The sequence below is a fragment of the Cervus elaphus genome, chromosome 25 (assembly GCF_910594005.1).
Source record: "Cervus elaphus chromosome 25, mCerEla1.1, whole genome shotgun sequence".
NCBI classification, from domain to species: domain Eukaryota; kingdom Metazoa; phylum Chordata; class Mammalia; order Artiodactyla; family Cervidae; genus Cervus; species Cervus elaphus.
Genome location: NC_057839.1, coordinates 40,410,437 through 40,425,613, shown reverse-complemented (window position 1 = coordinate 40,425,613; position 15,177 = coordinate 40,410,437). Strand labels below are relative to the sequence as shown.

Below are 15,177 nucleotides of genomic sequence, written 5' to 3'. Positions count from 1 at the left end.
CACTCAGTGTTCTGTCACTCTGGGGAATTATTGATGGGAAGCCAGTGTGATGATTCCCAAGCTTCCTAGGTAGAGACAAAAAAGTCGGTTTCACATTTCTGCCAAGCAAATCAATATTGCAATTGTTTAAAATGGATAAGAGGCTAACTGGATAGGTAGGTAGATAGATAAACAAGAAAGACTAGATAGATAGATATATTCAATTCCAAAAACTTCAAGATTAGATTAAATTTCCAATTTAGCAAAGGATACAGAAACTCAGCTAAAGCAAGGTGACCACACAGAACTAGGGCAAATGCAGCCTGTCTCCATTGCACCACCCTCCACCCCTGCACATCCTTCAGAGGGGCTTACGATGACCAGAGGCTTAATTCTGTGCCATGGTATAGTCCTTTTACACTTGGGACTTCAGTGGCTATTTGGAAAGAACTTGTGTGATCTATGCACTTAATGCTTCTACTGAATTGAGTATTTACAAGCAATGGCACCCTCTTCTAATTTTAAGCCTAAATTAACATTTTTCCTTCCTCAGAATAAAAGAGAACCAGCCCTCAGGTGTTCTATGACATTGGGCCAGTCAGCATTCTGAAAACGCTCATTTTTCAATGGCAAATCATTGAATATCTATTACCTCATCACACGCACACATTTATTACTATAAATATTATAAATGCAAATCTACTGTAGAGAACTTGCAAAGTACAAAATAAAATGAAAAGTAAATCACCTGTTTGAGCAATCAGAGGTAACCTACTGTCAGTTCTTTAATGTATCGGTTTCTCTTCTTTTTCTGTAATAAGTATTAGAGATATAAGGGAATGAGGACCCTGGTGTATTTATTATTTGTGTTTTGTTCCCTTTTTGCACTTATCCCATGATTGCTTTTTCACTGTCATTTGGTATCCTTCTAAGCTAAAATGCTTTCAGCAGCATAGCATTCCATCACAGACCAATACTATCATTGATGTCACCATTCCCTGTTGTTGGAATCATAGGTTTTCTATTTTTGCTGTAAGTAACACAGAATGAACATCCGTATACAAAATATTTGGTGCACCTGAATATTTCTTTAGAATCAGTTCCTAGATCAGTAACTACTGAGTCAAAAGGTAGGCATATTTTTCAAGCTTTTAAGAAACTACATCAGAAACAGTTTACTTTTTCCCATGCTAAGAATGCCAGCGTCTAAGTTCATAGCTCTTGGCCAAGTTTCAAAGAGCAACAATATGAACCCCAATCTGTCTGTATTCAAGCTGTTTTCTCTTTTACCTTCTGAAGGCTTCAATGAGTTTAATATCCAGCATCCAAACAAAGGCTGTCAACGTTTCTCAGAATCTATCAAACTTGAGAAATTAACCTGCCACAACCTCTAGACTGCAGGCAGTTTCCAAAGCAAATCCTGTCAAAAAATCTAGATTCATGTGTAAAAGTTTGACAGAAGTCACACAATTCATTTCAGTGTTCTTTTATTGAGTAATACAGTGTATCTGGGGCTTCCCAGGTAACACTAGTGGTAAAGAACCTGCCTACAGGAGAGATGCGGGTTCTGGAGAAGTTGGATGGAGAAGATCGCCTAGAGAAGGAAATGGCAGCCCACTCCAGTATTCTTGCCTGGAAAATCCCATGGACAGAGGAGCCTGGCGGGCTGCAGTCCATGGGGTCGCCAAGAATGGGACATGACTGAGGGGGCTTAGCACGGTGCATACAGTGTTATCTGGGAGAGTGATAAGCGAAAGCATGTATGAAAGTAAATAAAACTCACCCCACACTAAGGCCTCCGTCAAGTACCAGCAGAATTGGTCTAGACTTTCGACATGATTTCCAGTGCAGCTGGCATATTCTACTTCTTTTTATTCTTTTTATTTATTATTTTTTATTGAAGTATAATTGATCTACAATGCTGTGTTAGTTTCAGGCATACAGCAAAGTGATTCAGTTATACATACATATATATTTTTCGAATTCATTTCCCTCATAGGTTATTACAAAGTATTGAGTGTACAGTAGGACATTGGTTATCTATTTTATAGATGTATTCATGTGTATATGTTAATTACAAACTCCTAATTTACCCCTCCCCCACCCTTCCCAGTTGGTAACCACTTTTGCTTCTTCTTGCTGTTGTTTCTGAGTTGGAGAAGGAAGAAAGACTTGTCTTATTGTCTAGCGTATTCTATCTTTAGACTTGTTTAGCTCGTCTGTGGTTGTTGCTCAGTCGCTAAGTCGTGTTCAGCTCTCTGCAACCTCATGGACTGTAGCACACCAGTAGGCATTACTATCTCAGGGCATAAAAAGTTCGGGATGAAATTGATGTTTTCTAAATATCTCTATTAATGGAAAGACTTCATCTTCTCTTTATTTAATTGCACAGACCTCTTCCTTGACTGATATGAGTCCCATTGAGGAATATCCTGAACTCGAGGACAATTTTATGAGTGAGGAAAGGGAATTACAAGAGGACGGGGAGGAAAAGGAAGAAGAACTCCCTGAAAATGCGAATACTGAAATGATTTCCATGCAAACATTACTCCGAGTGTTCCGAGGAGGAAATGAAGTACTGGACGCTAACAGATTTGCCAACCACCAAAAGATAGAGAACATTTATTTAGAGGTTGGTTGGGTTCTTTCATTAAAGTGACAACCTATACCCAAGAAAATTTCCGTCAATTTTGAGTGTATGGTCATAGAATTTCTCCTGAAATGTCTCAACGTGTAGAAATTATGATGATTCCTTTAGGAAATAAAATCATTTTTAACAGCATCAGGATCATAGATTTAATTAAACTTATTTTTTTTTTCCTTTTAAGAACTTCATAAAAGTGTTTCAGGACCTAGGTTCCAAGAACCTCGAGCCAGTTGAAGTTGCTGTTCTTCTGAAGCATCCTTTTATTCAAGACCTTATTTCAAGTTATCCAGACTATAAGATCCCTGTGAGTATTACCCAAAGATCCTAATACAGTCTTTTTTAAAACTGTCATTACAATCTTATTTTATTTTTATTGGAGGATAATTGCTTTATAAATGTTGCATTATTATATATATATTAAATATATGTGCATATATATATGTATATCCCTTCCCTTGTGAGCCTCCCTCCCCCATTGCATCCCACCCCTCTAAGTCATCAGACAGCACTAGGCTGGGCTGTCTGTTACATAATAGCTTCCCACTAGTTATCTATTTTACACATGATAGTGTACATATGTCAATGCTACTTTCTCAATTTATCCTACCCTCTTCTTCCCCCACTGTGTCCACAAGTCCATTCTCTGTGTCTGCGTCTCCATTTCTTCCCTGTAAATAGGTTCATCAGGACGGTTTCTCTTGATTGTCTTAACATGGTTGAATTCAGGTTCAGCGCTTGGTGGGATAACACAAACGTGGAGGAAGAGAGGGAGGGAAGAAGCTGGACTAGGCTTGACCAGGGTCTCGGGAAGCTAAGCTGGTAACAGCATCAGGCCAAAAAGGCCAGCCCTCAATACCACAAGGGCAGTGAGTTCAGGCAGAGTAGAAGTGACTATTAGTACACCATACCAGTACACGGGTACCATGATAGTTAGCACTATCAGTATATGGGTAACATGATTAGTACCACCGATAGGACCGCCAGTACTAGGGATAATACCATAGAGCTGCCTCACCAGGACTCTGAGGTCTTGAGTCTACCACGGAAGGCTGGAGGTAGATGGCAGTAAAAGCTGAATGGGTGGCTATATTAGTGTTCTGCGTTATTCCAGCCATCGAATGACCCTGGCCTATGATTGAAGAGCATGGGGAATAGAATCCACCTGCCCAAGAGGACAAAGGAGACCCTGATCCCCAGCCAAGCACTGATTTATTCACCAAACTCTCATCACAATACACATTGTTGCTGTAACTTGTGCAGTGGCCGCACTTATGAAAGAAAGGATAAGGGTTCCATCAGAGAAAACTGTTCAGGGTGGGAACACTGCGGACCCAGAGAGGCTGGACCAAGTCAGCAGAATAAAGGAAGGAAGAGAGGAAGAGCTGGGGCTCAGAGCTCACACCATCACCTCGCACATCAACCACACATGCTGAATGTGCATCTACCTGGCAAGTGCCGGGTCCCCAACAGCAAGGGCTACGGAAGGCTGGGGGTGACCACCTTTCAGAATGTGGCAGTTTGCTACAACTTTCTCACAATCCTCACACGCTTAATAGTATGCAGTCTCCCTATTTGGCTCCTGCTAATTGTTTATTGGACTACAGAGAGTTAGCCGAGTTTTCGATAAAAGCACTTTCACTTTGATAAGATGCAAGTGATCTAAAGCTGAGCGCTGAAAAATTGATGCTTTTGAACTGTGGTATTGGAGAAGACTCTTGAGAGTCCCTTGGTCTGCAAGGAGATCAAACCAATCAATCCTAAAGGAAATCAGCCCTGAATATTCATTGGAAGGACTGATGCTAAAGCTGAATTCTCCAATACTTTGGCCACCTGATGCGAAGAGCTGACTCATCAGAAAAGATCCTGATGCTGGGAAAGATTGAAGGCAGGAGGAGAAGGGGATGACAGGATGAGATGGTTGGATGGCATCACCAACTTGATGGACTTGAGTTTGAGCAAGCTCCGGAAGTTGGTGATGGACAGGGAAGCCTGGTGTACTGCGGTCCATGGAGAGGCAACGAGTTGGACACGACTGAGCAACTGAACTGAACTGAACTGAAGTGTTTCCTTATCTCTAACCGTTGTTGTTGTTGCTTAGTTGCTCAGTTGTGTCCTACTCTTGCCCGCCAGGCTCCTCTGTCCATGGGATTTCCCAGACAAGAATACTAGAGTGGGTTTGTCAGAGGATCTTCCCAACCCAGGGATCGAACCCGTGTGTCTCTTGCATGGGCAGATGGTTTCTTTACCACTGAGCTACCAGGGAAGCCCTCTTAACCATATCACATCATTATATCTCTACATTTAACCATCCTCTTTGTAAAATTATTTGTGTCTCTTTATTTAAACAGGCCCAAAATGCTTAGATATGTGGTTGGCAATACCCATACATCCCACAAACATTTACTCTTCACAATGAAACCCATATGTCACAGGTCCCTTTTCAGCATCTTACACTCCTACTTTCACTCGTAAAGACCAGCTTTCTTCCCCACTTAAGATGAGACTGGGATAAATCAGTGTCACCCTGGAATTAGTGGGAACAGCACACATCAGAACTAAACAAAGGGGTGGAGAGAGGTGGGTGGGTGAATGCATGGTGGTCACAGGCAGAATGGGGGGCAATCTGCCAATTGTGGGGTCTCCCTGCCTTTGCTGTCCTCTGGGCAACCATCGTTCTGTGTGAGGTGAGTTCCAGAAGCCCATCTCTTTAGACTGCATTTCATCCTGCACATTCTGTTCCACATTTCAGGGAACAATCTCCCTATTTTAAACCAGCAAAATAATTTTCAAATCCTTAGAATAATGTGCAATAGGGTTTACCTTATCTTACCAACAACAGCTAGGACCCTAAAATGATGCCACCATCACTTCCTCCTATTATGGGAGAAGAACTCCCTGCAAAGTCAGGACGATTTGGGGAACATTTTTACCCTGGCCAGAATGTCTAACTATTACTGACTTTTGCAGAGACGATTCTATCTGGCATGTTCCTGAAGAAAAAACTCCGTCAACAGATGACTGACTGCCTTCGAAGGTCAACCCCCTGAAGATGGACTCTGATCCTCAGGGAAAGTTGGAGTCAGCAGGGTGCTTGTCACTTCGTGCATTTCTCTGATTTAGGAAGGAGTTTTATCAGCGTGCACCCCAGCTGAAATACTCCTGGCATTTTGAATAGCATAGGACTGACTCTGGCATGGCAGAACATCTAACATTCTGAGTTGCTGCCCACTATATTCCAGGAGCACCTTGATGCTTTGATGACCAAAAAGATCTCTGCACGTTCCCCAAATCCTGTTTGGTGCACAGACCCCTTGGGTTGAGAGCACCCACCTCCCTCCCCCGACCCCCACCCCACAGCTGGAGCTTGTTCTGACCTCCAGCTTCAGAGCATGAATGTCACCTGACACCCTAATAGAAAGAGAGCTTGTCAGTCTGTCTAGCGGTCCGATGGTTCGTTCCTTCATTGCCAGAGTACTTCTGCCAAGTCAGCTTCTTCAACCCTCCACCGTCCTGGTCCTTCATCTCTCTTCCCTGTCATTACTCCACCCTGGAATCTGATGAGAGGACATTGAACCACCTGCTAGAATCTAGTCAGGGCACCATTCTGACAAGAGTTGAGCCTTTGACCTGAAAAAAGTAAATGTGATGCTTGAAAAGGAAAGAGGTTCCCTTTCCAGTAAGATGCTCTATTCTCATTTTTGCTAAGCAAATAAAGAAAAAGAAGAAAGGAAAAGAAAAAAAATCTCTGAAGACTCAGTTACTAACACTCTCATCCTGTCATCAATTTTTTTGCTCCAGATATCCATGTGCAAGTAAATAGATCACATTTTTAAAATGAACTTTAACCACAGTGATGTTGTTTGAAGATCTTTCAAGATAAGTAGAGCAAAAACTAGAGTGTGGTTTTTCAGGTTAAAATGTTGTTTGCTGTTATAAACAGTGGGAAGTAAAGGTTGTCACCCAACAGCTCTGTGTTTACAAGATTCGTGTTTGGAACTAGCAAACATTTAAAAATACATATGAAAAAGGTCAGTTTGGGTAATCATTTTGATATGTGTTATTTTTTGCTCCTGTGGAGAGGTGGCCTGGCTTTGTGGTTAGGAGAGCAGACTCAGGAGCCATGTTGATTGGGTTCATAGCTACTAACTGTGTGACCTTGGGCAAGTGACCCCATGGTGCCTTGGTTTCCCCATATGTAAAATAGGGTTACTTCTCAAACATGCCTCTCAAGGTCCTTGTACAGATTAAATGACCTAATCCATACAAAGTGTTTAGCTCCGTTCTTGGCAGATAGAAAGCCCTCACTACGGAGTAGGGGCTTCCCTGGTGGCTCAGATGGTAAAGAATCTGCCTGCAATGCAGGAGACCTGGTTTGATTCCTGGGTCAGGAAGATCCCCTGGATCACTCCAGTATTCTTGCCTGGAGAATTCCATGGACAGAGGAGCCTGGCAGACTATAGCCCATGGGATCGCAAAGAGTCAGACACGACTGAGTGACTAACACTACATAGTAATTATTATTACTATTATTATTACTGCTGGTCTGTTGGTGGTTCCAGTGCATAAAGAATATTTCTGAACAGTGCAAAATTTACACAGATGAACTAAAAGCTGGCATTTCATCTACCAAACTCAGTGTCTGTTCTCTGGAACGAAAGGAGACTTTCACTGGAGAGTGTCATGATGACAGGGGGTCCGAACCAAAGTCCCAGGAATCCACATGCGGTCAATTCCAACTCAGAAGACCCATGTTTTGTTTTGGATTTTATAGTTATTCAACTCAAGCTCATTTATTTAACTTCTTCTTTCATAGATTTTTATATAGAGAGGTTATTTTCAAGGAAGCTTCCTAAATTCTTAAGAAAATGCTTTGCTTAAATGTAACAAGATCATTGAGGACACCGTCAGTGGGTGGTTAGTGAAGAAAGTCAGTTTCCTCCGATAAGTAGATTTACAAGTGTAAGTGGACGTTGGATTTTCTGCACCAACTCACCAAATGTAGTTTCTTGTGATGCACACGTATGCTGCATAAATGTGAGTCTCTTTTAACAAAACCTGTACATCCAGCAGATAGCCTTAATATTAAGGGTTCCATTCACTAGGAGATAAAAATAAATCTCTCAGTGTTAAAGTCAGAATGTCACAGGAGAATTTCTTAGAAACAAATGAGTCAGGACCTGATTACATGAGGGCAAAGTACCTATAAATATACATGTAACTGGAAGGGACACAGTCTTCAAGGTATCTGACTTTAAGATACACTCCAACCGCCTCCGTTATGTTTATAACAAAATACAGTGGCTGCTTTAGCGCTTTGTGTTTTCAAGGCACCCATGCCAAACTTTTCTAGACTCTCTCAGCCTTTTCTCCACTAACTGTTACTTAAAATTATGGCCCTTGATTTCAGCTATAAATCTAGCCAGGACTGATTGAAATATCTAGAGCTTATAATTTTCCCCCATGCTATGGAGTGTCAAATAATCACAGGTCAACTCATTCCTTAATCCCGAAGTAAATGGTCACTAGTCAGCAATAGCTGTTACAAATAATATTCTCTGCAAAGGAGACCTATCAGTAAGTACTGTGGAGGGTAGGACCAGAAAGGTCAATGGCAAGCAGCTGTTCTTTTTCACTTAACTTGCCCAAGATTGCCCTTCAGCTGTGGGAGATCTATATTTTCAAAGAACAAGCTCCTTCAAGAAAATGATTCACTATGTTTCCTGGCAGTGACTGATACAGCCATGTGGGTGTCACTCAGCAGGGTTCTGTTCAGATGCTGAACTAACTCATGTTTTCATGAGTAAAATGACTACAGTCAAATAGAAACTTTTGGAACTCAGGTCTGAAGTAAAGAAACTTATATTCTTAAAGAGTTCCCTAAAAAAAAAACCTGGAAACTGAATAAATGTAATTTTACGTTTTCCCCTTATGCTAGTACCCCTTCTATTAATACATTGTGATAATATCTTAAATTTATTTTATAAACATCTGTGATTTAAAATGTAGCCCAGTTGGATATCTTAAGTGGACAATAAACAGATCATTCTATCCCTAATATAAAAAAAAAAACCAGAAAGGAGATAATTCCCCACCTCAAAATAATCTTCTGTTCTAAAATTCTACAAATCTGTAAACATGATTAATTTAGCGTTAGAATTTTCCCTTAATAGAAGGTGAATATTGTTTTTTATTGATTAATAGGGAAATAATGTTTTGCCTTGCCTGTTTTGTGCCAAACTCTGTGTAATTGCCAGAGAAGGAAATGGCAGCCCACTCCAGTATTTTTGCCTGGAGAATTCCATAGACAGAGGAGCCTGGTGGGCTACAGTCCCAGGGATCACAAAGGAGTCAGACATGACTTAGCAACTAAACAAGAACTGTGTAATTGCTTTTACAAATGTTATCTAATTAATCTAATATGACAACTCTATTGTTAGATCTTATTAGATGGGGAAATGAAGTCTCTAAGATCTTTGATCTCTGTCCACTGGCAAAATTAATAAGTTGCAAGGCAGGATTCACACTAAATAGAGAACAATTTTCTCAAAGGAAAAAACAAAAACTCACTGTTTAATCACTGCCACATATTGAAGCCCATATTATTAATAATCATTACTTCTAATTCATTTATTAAGAGTTGTAACTTCTCTTTGAATCTCTTCTCTTAGGATGTTAAGATAATTCTCCAAAGGAGTGAGCATGTACAAGGAAGTGATGAAGAGAGGTCTCCTTCAAGACTTACAGAGGAAAAGAAATGAAGGCACAGGGGTGGCAATAAATCTTCCAAACAACCCATGTAAACATGGTGTTTGTTGTATACATTGTCATTGTAAGTGAAGAGATGGCCCCTACCAGCCTATGAGGAGCACTGTAAAGGGAGTCTTCCTTACTTAACTCAAAGAATATTCTGTAATAAACCTTAAATTTCTGAGCCAAAATCCAAAGTAAGAAGGAATGCATTTTGAAGTGATTCTGAAAACAGAAGACAGCAAAACAATATTCTGAAAAATAAACAAGCACAGATGTCATGATGTGTCCCTGTGAGAAGTGTCTGCATTAGGCAGATACATTAAAAATTCCCCCAAAGCTCAAATCAGGGCAGCAGGGCTTCATACAGTTCATATTAATAGTTCTTGCTCCGTAAAATCCCAAGGAGTGTCTCACCAGTCAAGGAGAAGGCTTTTGTCTCAGCTGCGGGTATAGTCATGATCCTGTTATCTATTCATAATCCTTTACTAATAGGATATGTGTCTTGTAGAGACTGATGTACAATGATAGCTCTTGTGTAAATTAGTGAATCTAATTCAGTGATACTTATCTCAAGAAAGTGCTTTTGTTTTGTTGTATTTTTTAGCTTTTTATTTTATTACTATATAGCCATTAACAATGTTGTGCCAGTTTTAGGTGGACAGCAAAGGGACTCAGCCATATATACACATGTCTCTATTATCCCCCAAAGTCCCTTCCTATCCAGGCTGCCACATTGAGCAGTGTTCCCTGTGCCATCCAGTAGGACCATGTTGGTTATCCATTTTAAGCATAGCAGTGTGTACATGTCCATCCCAAACTCCCCAACTATCCCTTCCCCCCTGTCAACCATAAGTGCATTCTCTAAGCCTGCGAGTCTGTTTCTGTTTTGTAAATAAGTTCCTTTGTATCATTTCTTTTAGATTCCACATGTAAGGGATGTCATGCAGTATTTCTCCTTCTCTGCCTGACTGACTTCACTCCATGTGACAACCTCTAGGGCCATCCATATTGCTGCAAAGTGAACAATAATGTTCTTTTCAGTGGCTGTGCCTCTTTGAAACCCTTCTGGGTCCCCTCCCTGGCTACTTCTTCTGAGAATCTTTGCTGGACCTCACACACACCTCTTCTATTCAGCCCCTAAGAGTTGAAGGCCCCAGCACTCAGCCTCCTCTATCCACAGTCAATTCCTGGAAGACTCATCCTTCTCCAAGACTTTATGAGGCCAAAGTTGAAATTTCTCTTCCCATCTTCTTTCCCCGAAATCCAAACTTCTCTCTTGCTGTGGACTTGATTCCCACCTGGATGGCTTATGATCATCACAGACTCAACACAGCCAAGCCAAGGAGAGGGAGCCTTCAAGCCACCCCACTGCTCTAACCTTCTACTAGAGCCCCATGTCATGCAGAGGTTCATCCAGGTCCTCACCTGGATCTTACCCCTTGCTGCGTCTCTGATCTCATTTCCCACTCTTCTCCCCGCAGCTCACTCTTCATAAGCAACAAGTACACATTGTTTATTTTGGAACACAGCAGACACATGCCTGCCTCAGGGCCTTTGCACTTGCTTTTCTCTCTGCCTGGAGTGATTTTCTCCCAGATATCTTCATGGCTTATCCCCAGTTTCCTTCAGGCCTTTGTTCAAATGACGCTATGTCAGTAAGGCCTTCCCTCAACACATAATACAAAATAGAAATAACCTACCATCCCCATACATCTCAAACCCACTTTAATATTTTTTTCTGTTGTGCTTATCAACAACTGACAAATTGTATGTTTACTCTTGTTTATCTATCGCTCCACTAGGTTTAAGTTCCATGAAATCAGGGATGTTGTGAATTTTCTTTATTGCTGTGCTCCTTAACCTAAGACTAAAAGCATAGCCAACTTTAAGTTTCATTAGAATACACTTGTGCAAAATGTGTAGGCAGATCACATTTTGATTGGTCACTAAAACAATGAGTGATCCAATGATGATTTCAATTATCAGTGAGAATGGTATTCTATTTCTGGAGAGTGACACATTGCCTAAATCTGCTTCTTGTCAGTTCCATTCCCAGAACCCTTGCCTTCAGGATTATGGGGGTGGGGGTGGTGACACAGAAGCTTGGGAGGTGGAGAGGAAACCCAGCTAAAGGTTTCATAATTTAAATTTAGTTGGTCTAAATGTAGTTCTAGTTATTCTAGAGAAGGAAATGGAAGAGTATCTGCAAATAGGATTCAAATAAATAACATATTGTGATAAGGACACAGGCAGTCAACTAGTCCACTTTTTATTAATGACTAAACTAGACAAGGCAACATTATATTGCAATGGAAAGAAATGAAAAGCAGAGACAAGGGCTCTTTAGCAATTCCTTGTTTATTTCCTTTTAATTTCTTGCTCTAATAATGTTCTTGCACAGTGTAAAGGATGAAATGGTAGAATTCCCCTCCTGAGGCCCATTATCTCATCTAAACAGTGGGAGAGCAACCCCCACAAAGGTCTCCCAGGTGGGTATTTGCCACCATGTGAGACTTCAATCATCATCAGGATTGAGCGGACCTGGGGGAGGAAGATGACCTCCCCAGGAAGGGGATGGATGAAAACAGAGGACCATCCAGACTTTCTGGGGACCATCCATCCCCAGGAAGATGGATATAAACAGAGCTCTTGCATTGTGCAGATTCCAGAGCAGGCAAGGGCATAACTTCACGCTCAAACCAGAGGCTGCACAGGATTCTGCCAGAGAAAGAAAAACTGTTCTAGGAGTTCATCTCCCCGAGGGCCTTTCAGGTCTCATAATTCTAGTGAATGCCCAACCGTCTTCAAACCATCTGGTATCGCTTTTGCCTTCCATATCACTATGTCCCCCGGCTATTGCTTTCCTGAGATGTCTCTGAAGTCTCTGATCTGGGTTGCTCTCTTCTGGATACACCACTATGGCATCCCTCTTAATGCACCCGAGTGTCAAAGCCATTGTGTATGGATGTGCGCGCGCGTGCACACACACACACACACGCACACACACACTCACACTCTCACACACACACATACACACCAGCAGTCTATGATGACCAAAAGAAACTGATGACTTATATTAAATTTATAAGTAACTAAAACTTCTAAGTCCTTGTTTCATGTGCTTTAGTTTAACCACCTTTTCACCTATCTTAAGAGCCCACATTAAAGAAAAAAAAAACTGAAGTACAGGTATTTTCACATAACCCTATTAAATTCATCTCTAACATATGCTCTTGTATTCTGTTGTCAAGGTGTTAGAAGACAGTTTCCAATGTAGTCCTACCATATAGTACAAGGATTTTGTCCACTTAAAAGGTGACATAATGTGTCCTGGTCTCGGGACCCTGAGGCAGGAAGGCTCTTCACTCTCCCTCCTGGGAAATTCATGGTTTTTTGTCTGCCTTGGTGTTTTGTCTGCCCTCTCCCATGACAGAACCTGTGCTCCCCTGCAAGTCCTCATCTAATTCAAAACTAAAAAGTTCATTTGATTTTAAATCTCCCAAAGGAGGCTCTCCATTTCAGGACTCTGGACATTCAACCCAAACACCAGTCTTGAAAAGCCAACCTTCAAGAAGCCATCTGTCACATGATAAACAGCTGAGCCAACCTTTCTACCAGGCAACGGTTCTTATGTATATCACTGCACTTTTGCTGTAAGTTAGATGACAAAATCCAGGGATCACCCATTTTAAAACTGTCTAAAAAAATAATGTTATAGTATTTCCTATGAAAAGGAAGGGAAGCTGATGCTGTTCTCTTCTAAAATAAATATTGCACTAGTGATGTCTCAGTGAAGGAATCAGCTGGATAAAAGATGGTAAAGGAAACAGAATGACTGTTAACCTATGATACAATCATGAAATGCCTCCTTCACCACTTCCATTGGTTTCCACACATCTAACATGAATGACGGCAGAGAAGCTGGGAAAGTCCACTACTTGACCATAGTTTCTCTTCTCTTTCTTACCCTGATTGGATAGCTTCCTCTTTCTTGCCTAGCTGTCCATGTCCTCTTATTTCAAAGATCCATTTCCTTCTCTTTACAAAAATTGGTATTTTAGATTAATTTATGGGAAAAACATGAAAGGGGGCTACCATTTCTTACAAATTGTAGGTCAAAGAGGTATCAGCATGGACTGCTAAAATAGCTACTTCCAAGATCATTTCCTGCCACAGTAAGACTGGCCTTGTTGGATGTTCATGCCACCCAGGCCCACTTTCTCTCCATCCTCATCCAACTCACCCACCAAACTGTCACCCTCTTCAGTATCTACATTTATACTATCTCCTCTTTTTTGGCACTAAATAATACTCTGTCCTCCAACTCTAGCTTCTATGAGATGAATCTGAATCTTTTCCCAGTTGCTCTCCTCTGGATAACAATGTGGCGTTTTACAGGATTCTCCATGATATCTTCATGATATCCTCGGGAACAAGGTAAACAAATAAGGACTGAATGACAAGTGAATGTGCAATTGTGGAGTGAGTTTAGTGAACACAGAAGATTCATAACATGAATTATTCATTTTCCCTCTCCCTCGGTGGACTAGGACTAGTTAGATATAGGAGAAACTGACCATGTCTCTCTTACTCACTTCTGTGATACAAACCATCAACAAAGAAATCAAAGAGAGAGAGAATTCAGATTAATTATAATTGTGGTTGACACAGTGTTTGAAGAAATTTGAGTTGAATAATGCTTAATAAGCTTCCTTGATGGTTCAGTGGGTGAAGAATCTGCCTAAAATACAGGAGATGTGAGTTTGATCTCTGGATCAGGAAGCTCCCCTCGAGAAGGAAATGGCAACCCACTCCAGTATTCTTGCCTGAAAAATCCCACAGACAGAGTAGCCTAGCAGGCTATAGTCCAAAGGGTTGCAAAGAATTATACATGACTGAGCATACACACAGACATACATGCTTAATAAGAAAAAGAGGAACCAATAACAAAGTTAGAAGAATAATAATGGTAACAATAGATAATAATAGCTAATATTATTGAAAAAGTTCTGCGAGTCAGGTACAGTGATGAGTGCTTTAAAGGCATTATCTCATTTAGTCTCATAACTGTGAAGTAAGTACTCTTAAGATGTACATTTGTACATAATGAAAATGACAACTCGAGAGATCATATAACTTTCCCAAAGTCACAAGCTTGTAAATTATAGACATAGATTAGGAACCCAATATGAACTCCCAAAGCCATTGTCTTACCTAGTTTGCTCAACTGGAGTACAAATATCCAATTGCACAAGCCCAGGATGGAGGAAGTATGACTTATCAGTGTTTAAAAATAAAAAGCAGAAGGTTTTCAGTCAAAGTAAATTGCATCTAATTGGCTGTGTGATGAGTCCCCAGAATAATCTGGTGTCCTCAGAGCATCAGAGGTAGGAAGGCAGATGCTGATTTTCCTCTGATCAGAGCTGGTTAGACCTCACCTGCAATTCTGTGTGCAGTTTGTAGCCACACACTTGCATATATGCACCATTTATTTATGCAGAGGAGCTGATACATATGCTCAGAAGGGAGGAAATTCAAAGTCCTGTAGCTTTAGCCTTGAGTAGAAAAGCTTCCAATGTAAGGGACAAAGGAGCCATGTCCAAACTATATGAAAAGCTGTCCAGATGAAGTAGCTTTTCTGTGGTCCTCAGGGATGAACCAATACTAGTGGCAGATTTCAGCTGACCATGAGAAACTACAAGCTCCCTATTACAAGAAGTGTTGACCATGAAGGGTACCATGAAGTGGGGAAGTTGGTGGCTATGGTAGGAACTTAGAATTTGATCCCTTTGACCTACTCT

The 15,177-nt window shown here is 41.0% G+C and overlaps 1 protein-coding gene across 3 annotated transcripts in view; it reads left to right on the top strand.

The window, feature by feature from the left end:
- Positions 1–9,479, top strand: part of SPEF2 (sperm flagellar 2) — a 187,736-nt gene extending 178,257 nt beyond the window's left edge. The window contains exons 34-37 of one of the 3 annotated variants that reach the window (XR_006337807.1): positions 2,372–2,611; positions 2,808–2,930; positions 5,594–5,713; positions 9,295–9,403. Coding sequence is in view for 2 of the 3 variants with exons in the window: in XM_043887575.1 (XP_043743510.1) it covers positions 2,372–2,611; positions 2,808–2,930; positions 9,295–9,384 (453 nt within the window). In the remaining variant the exon portion in view is untranslated. Of the gene's footprint in view, positions 1–2,371; positions 2,612–2,807; positions 2,931–5,593; positions 6,719–9,294 lie in introns of those variants that run through there. The other 2 variants (XM_043887575.1, XM_043887577.1) reach the window with 2 other exon arrangements.
- Positions 9,480–15,177: the final 5,698 nt, after the last annotated feature.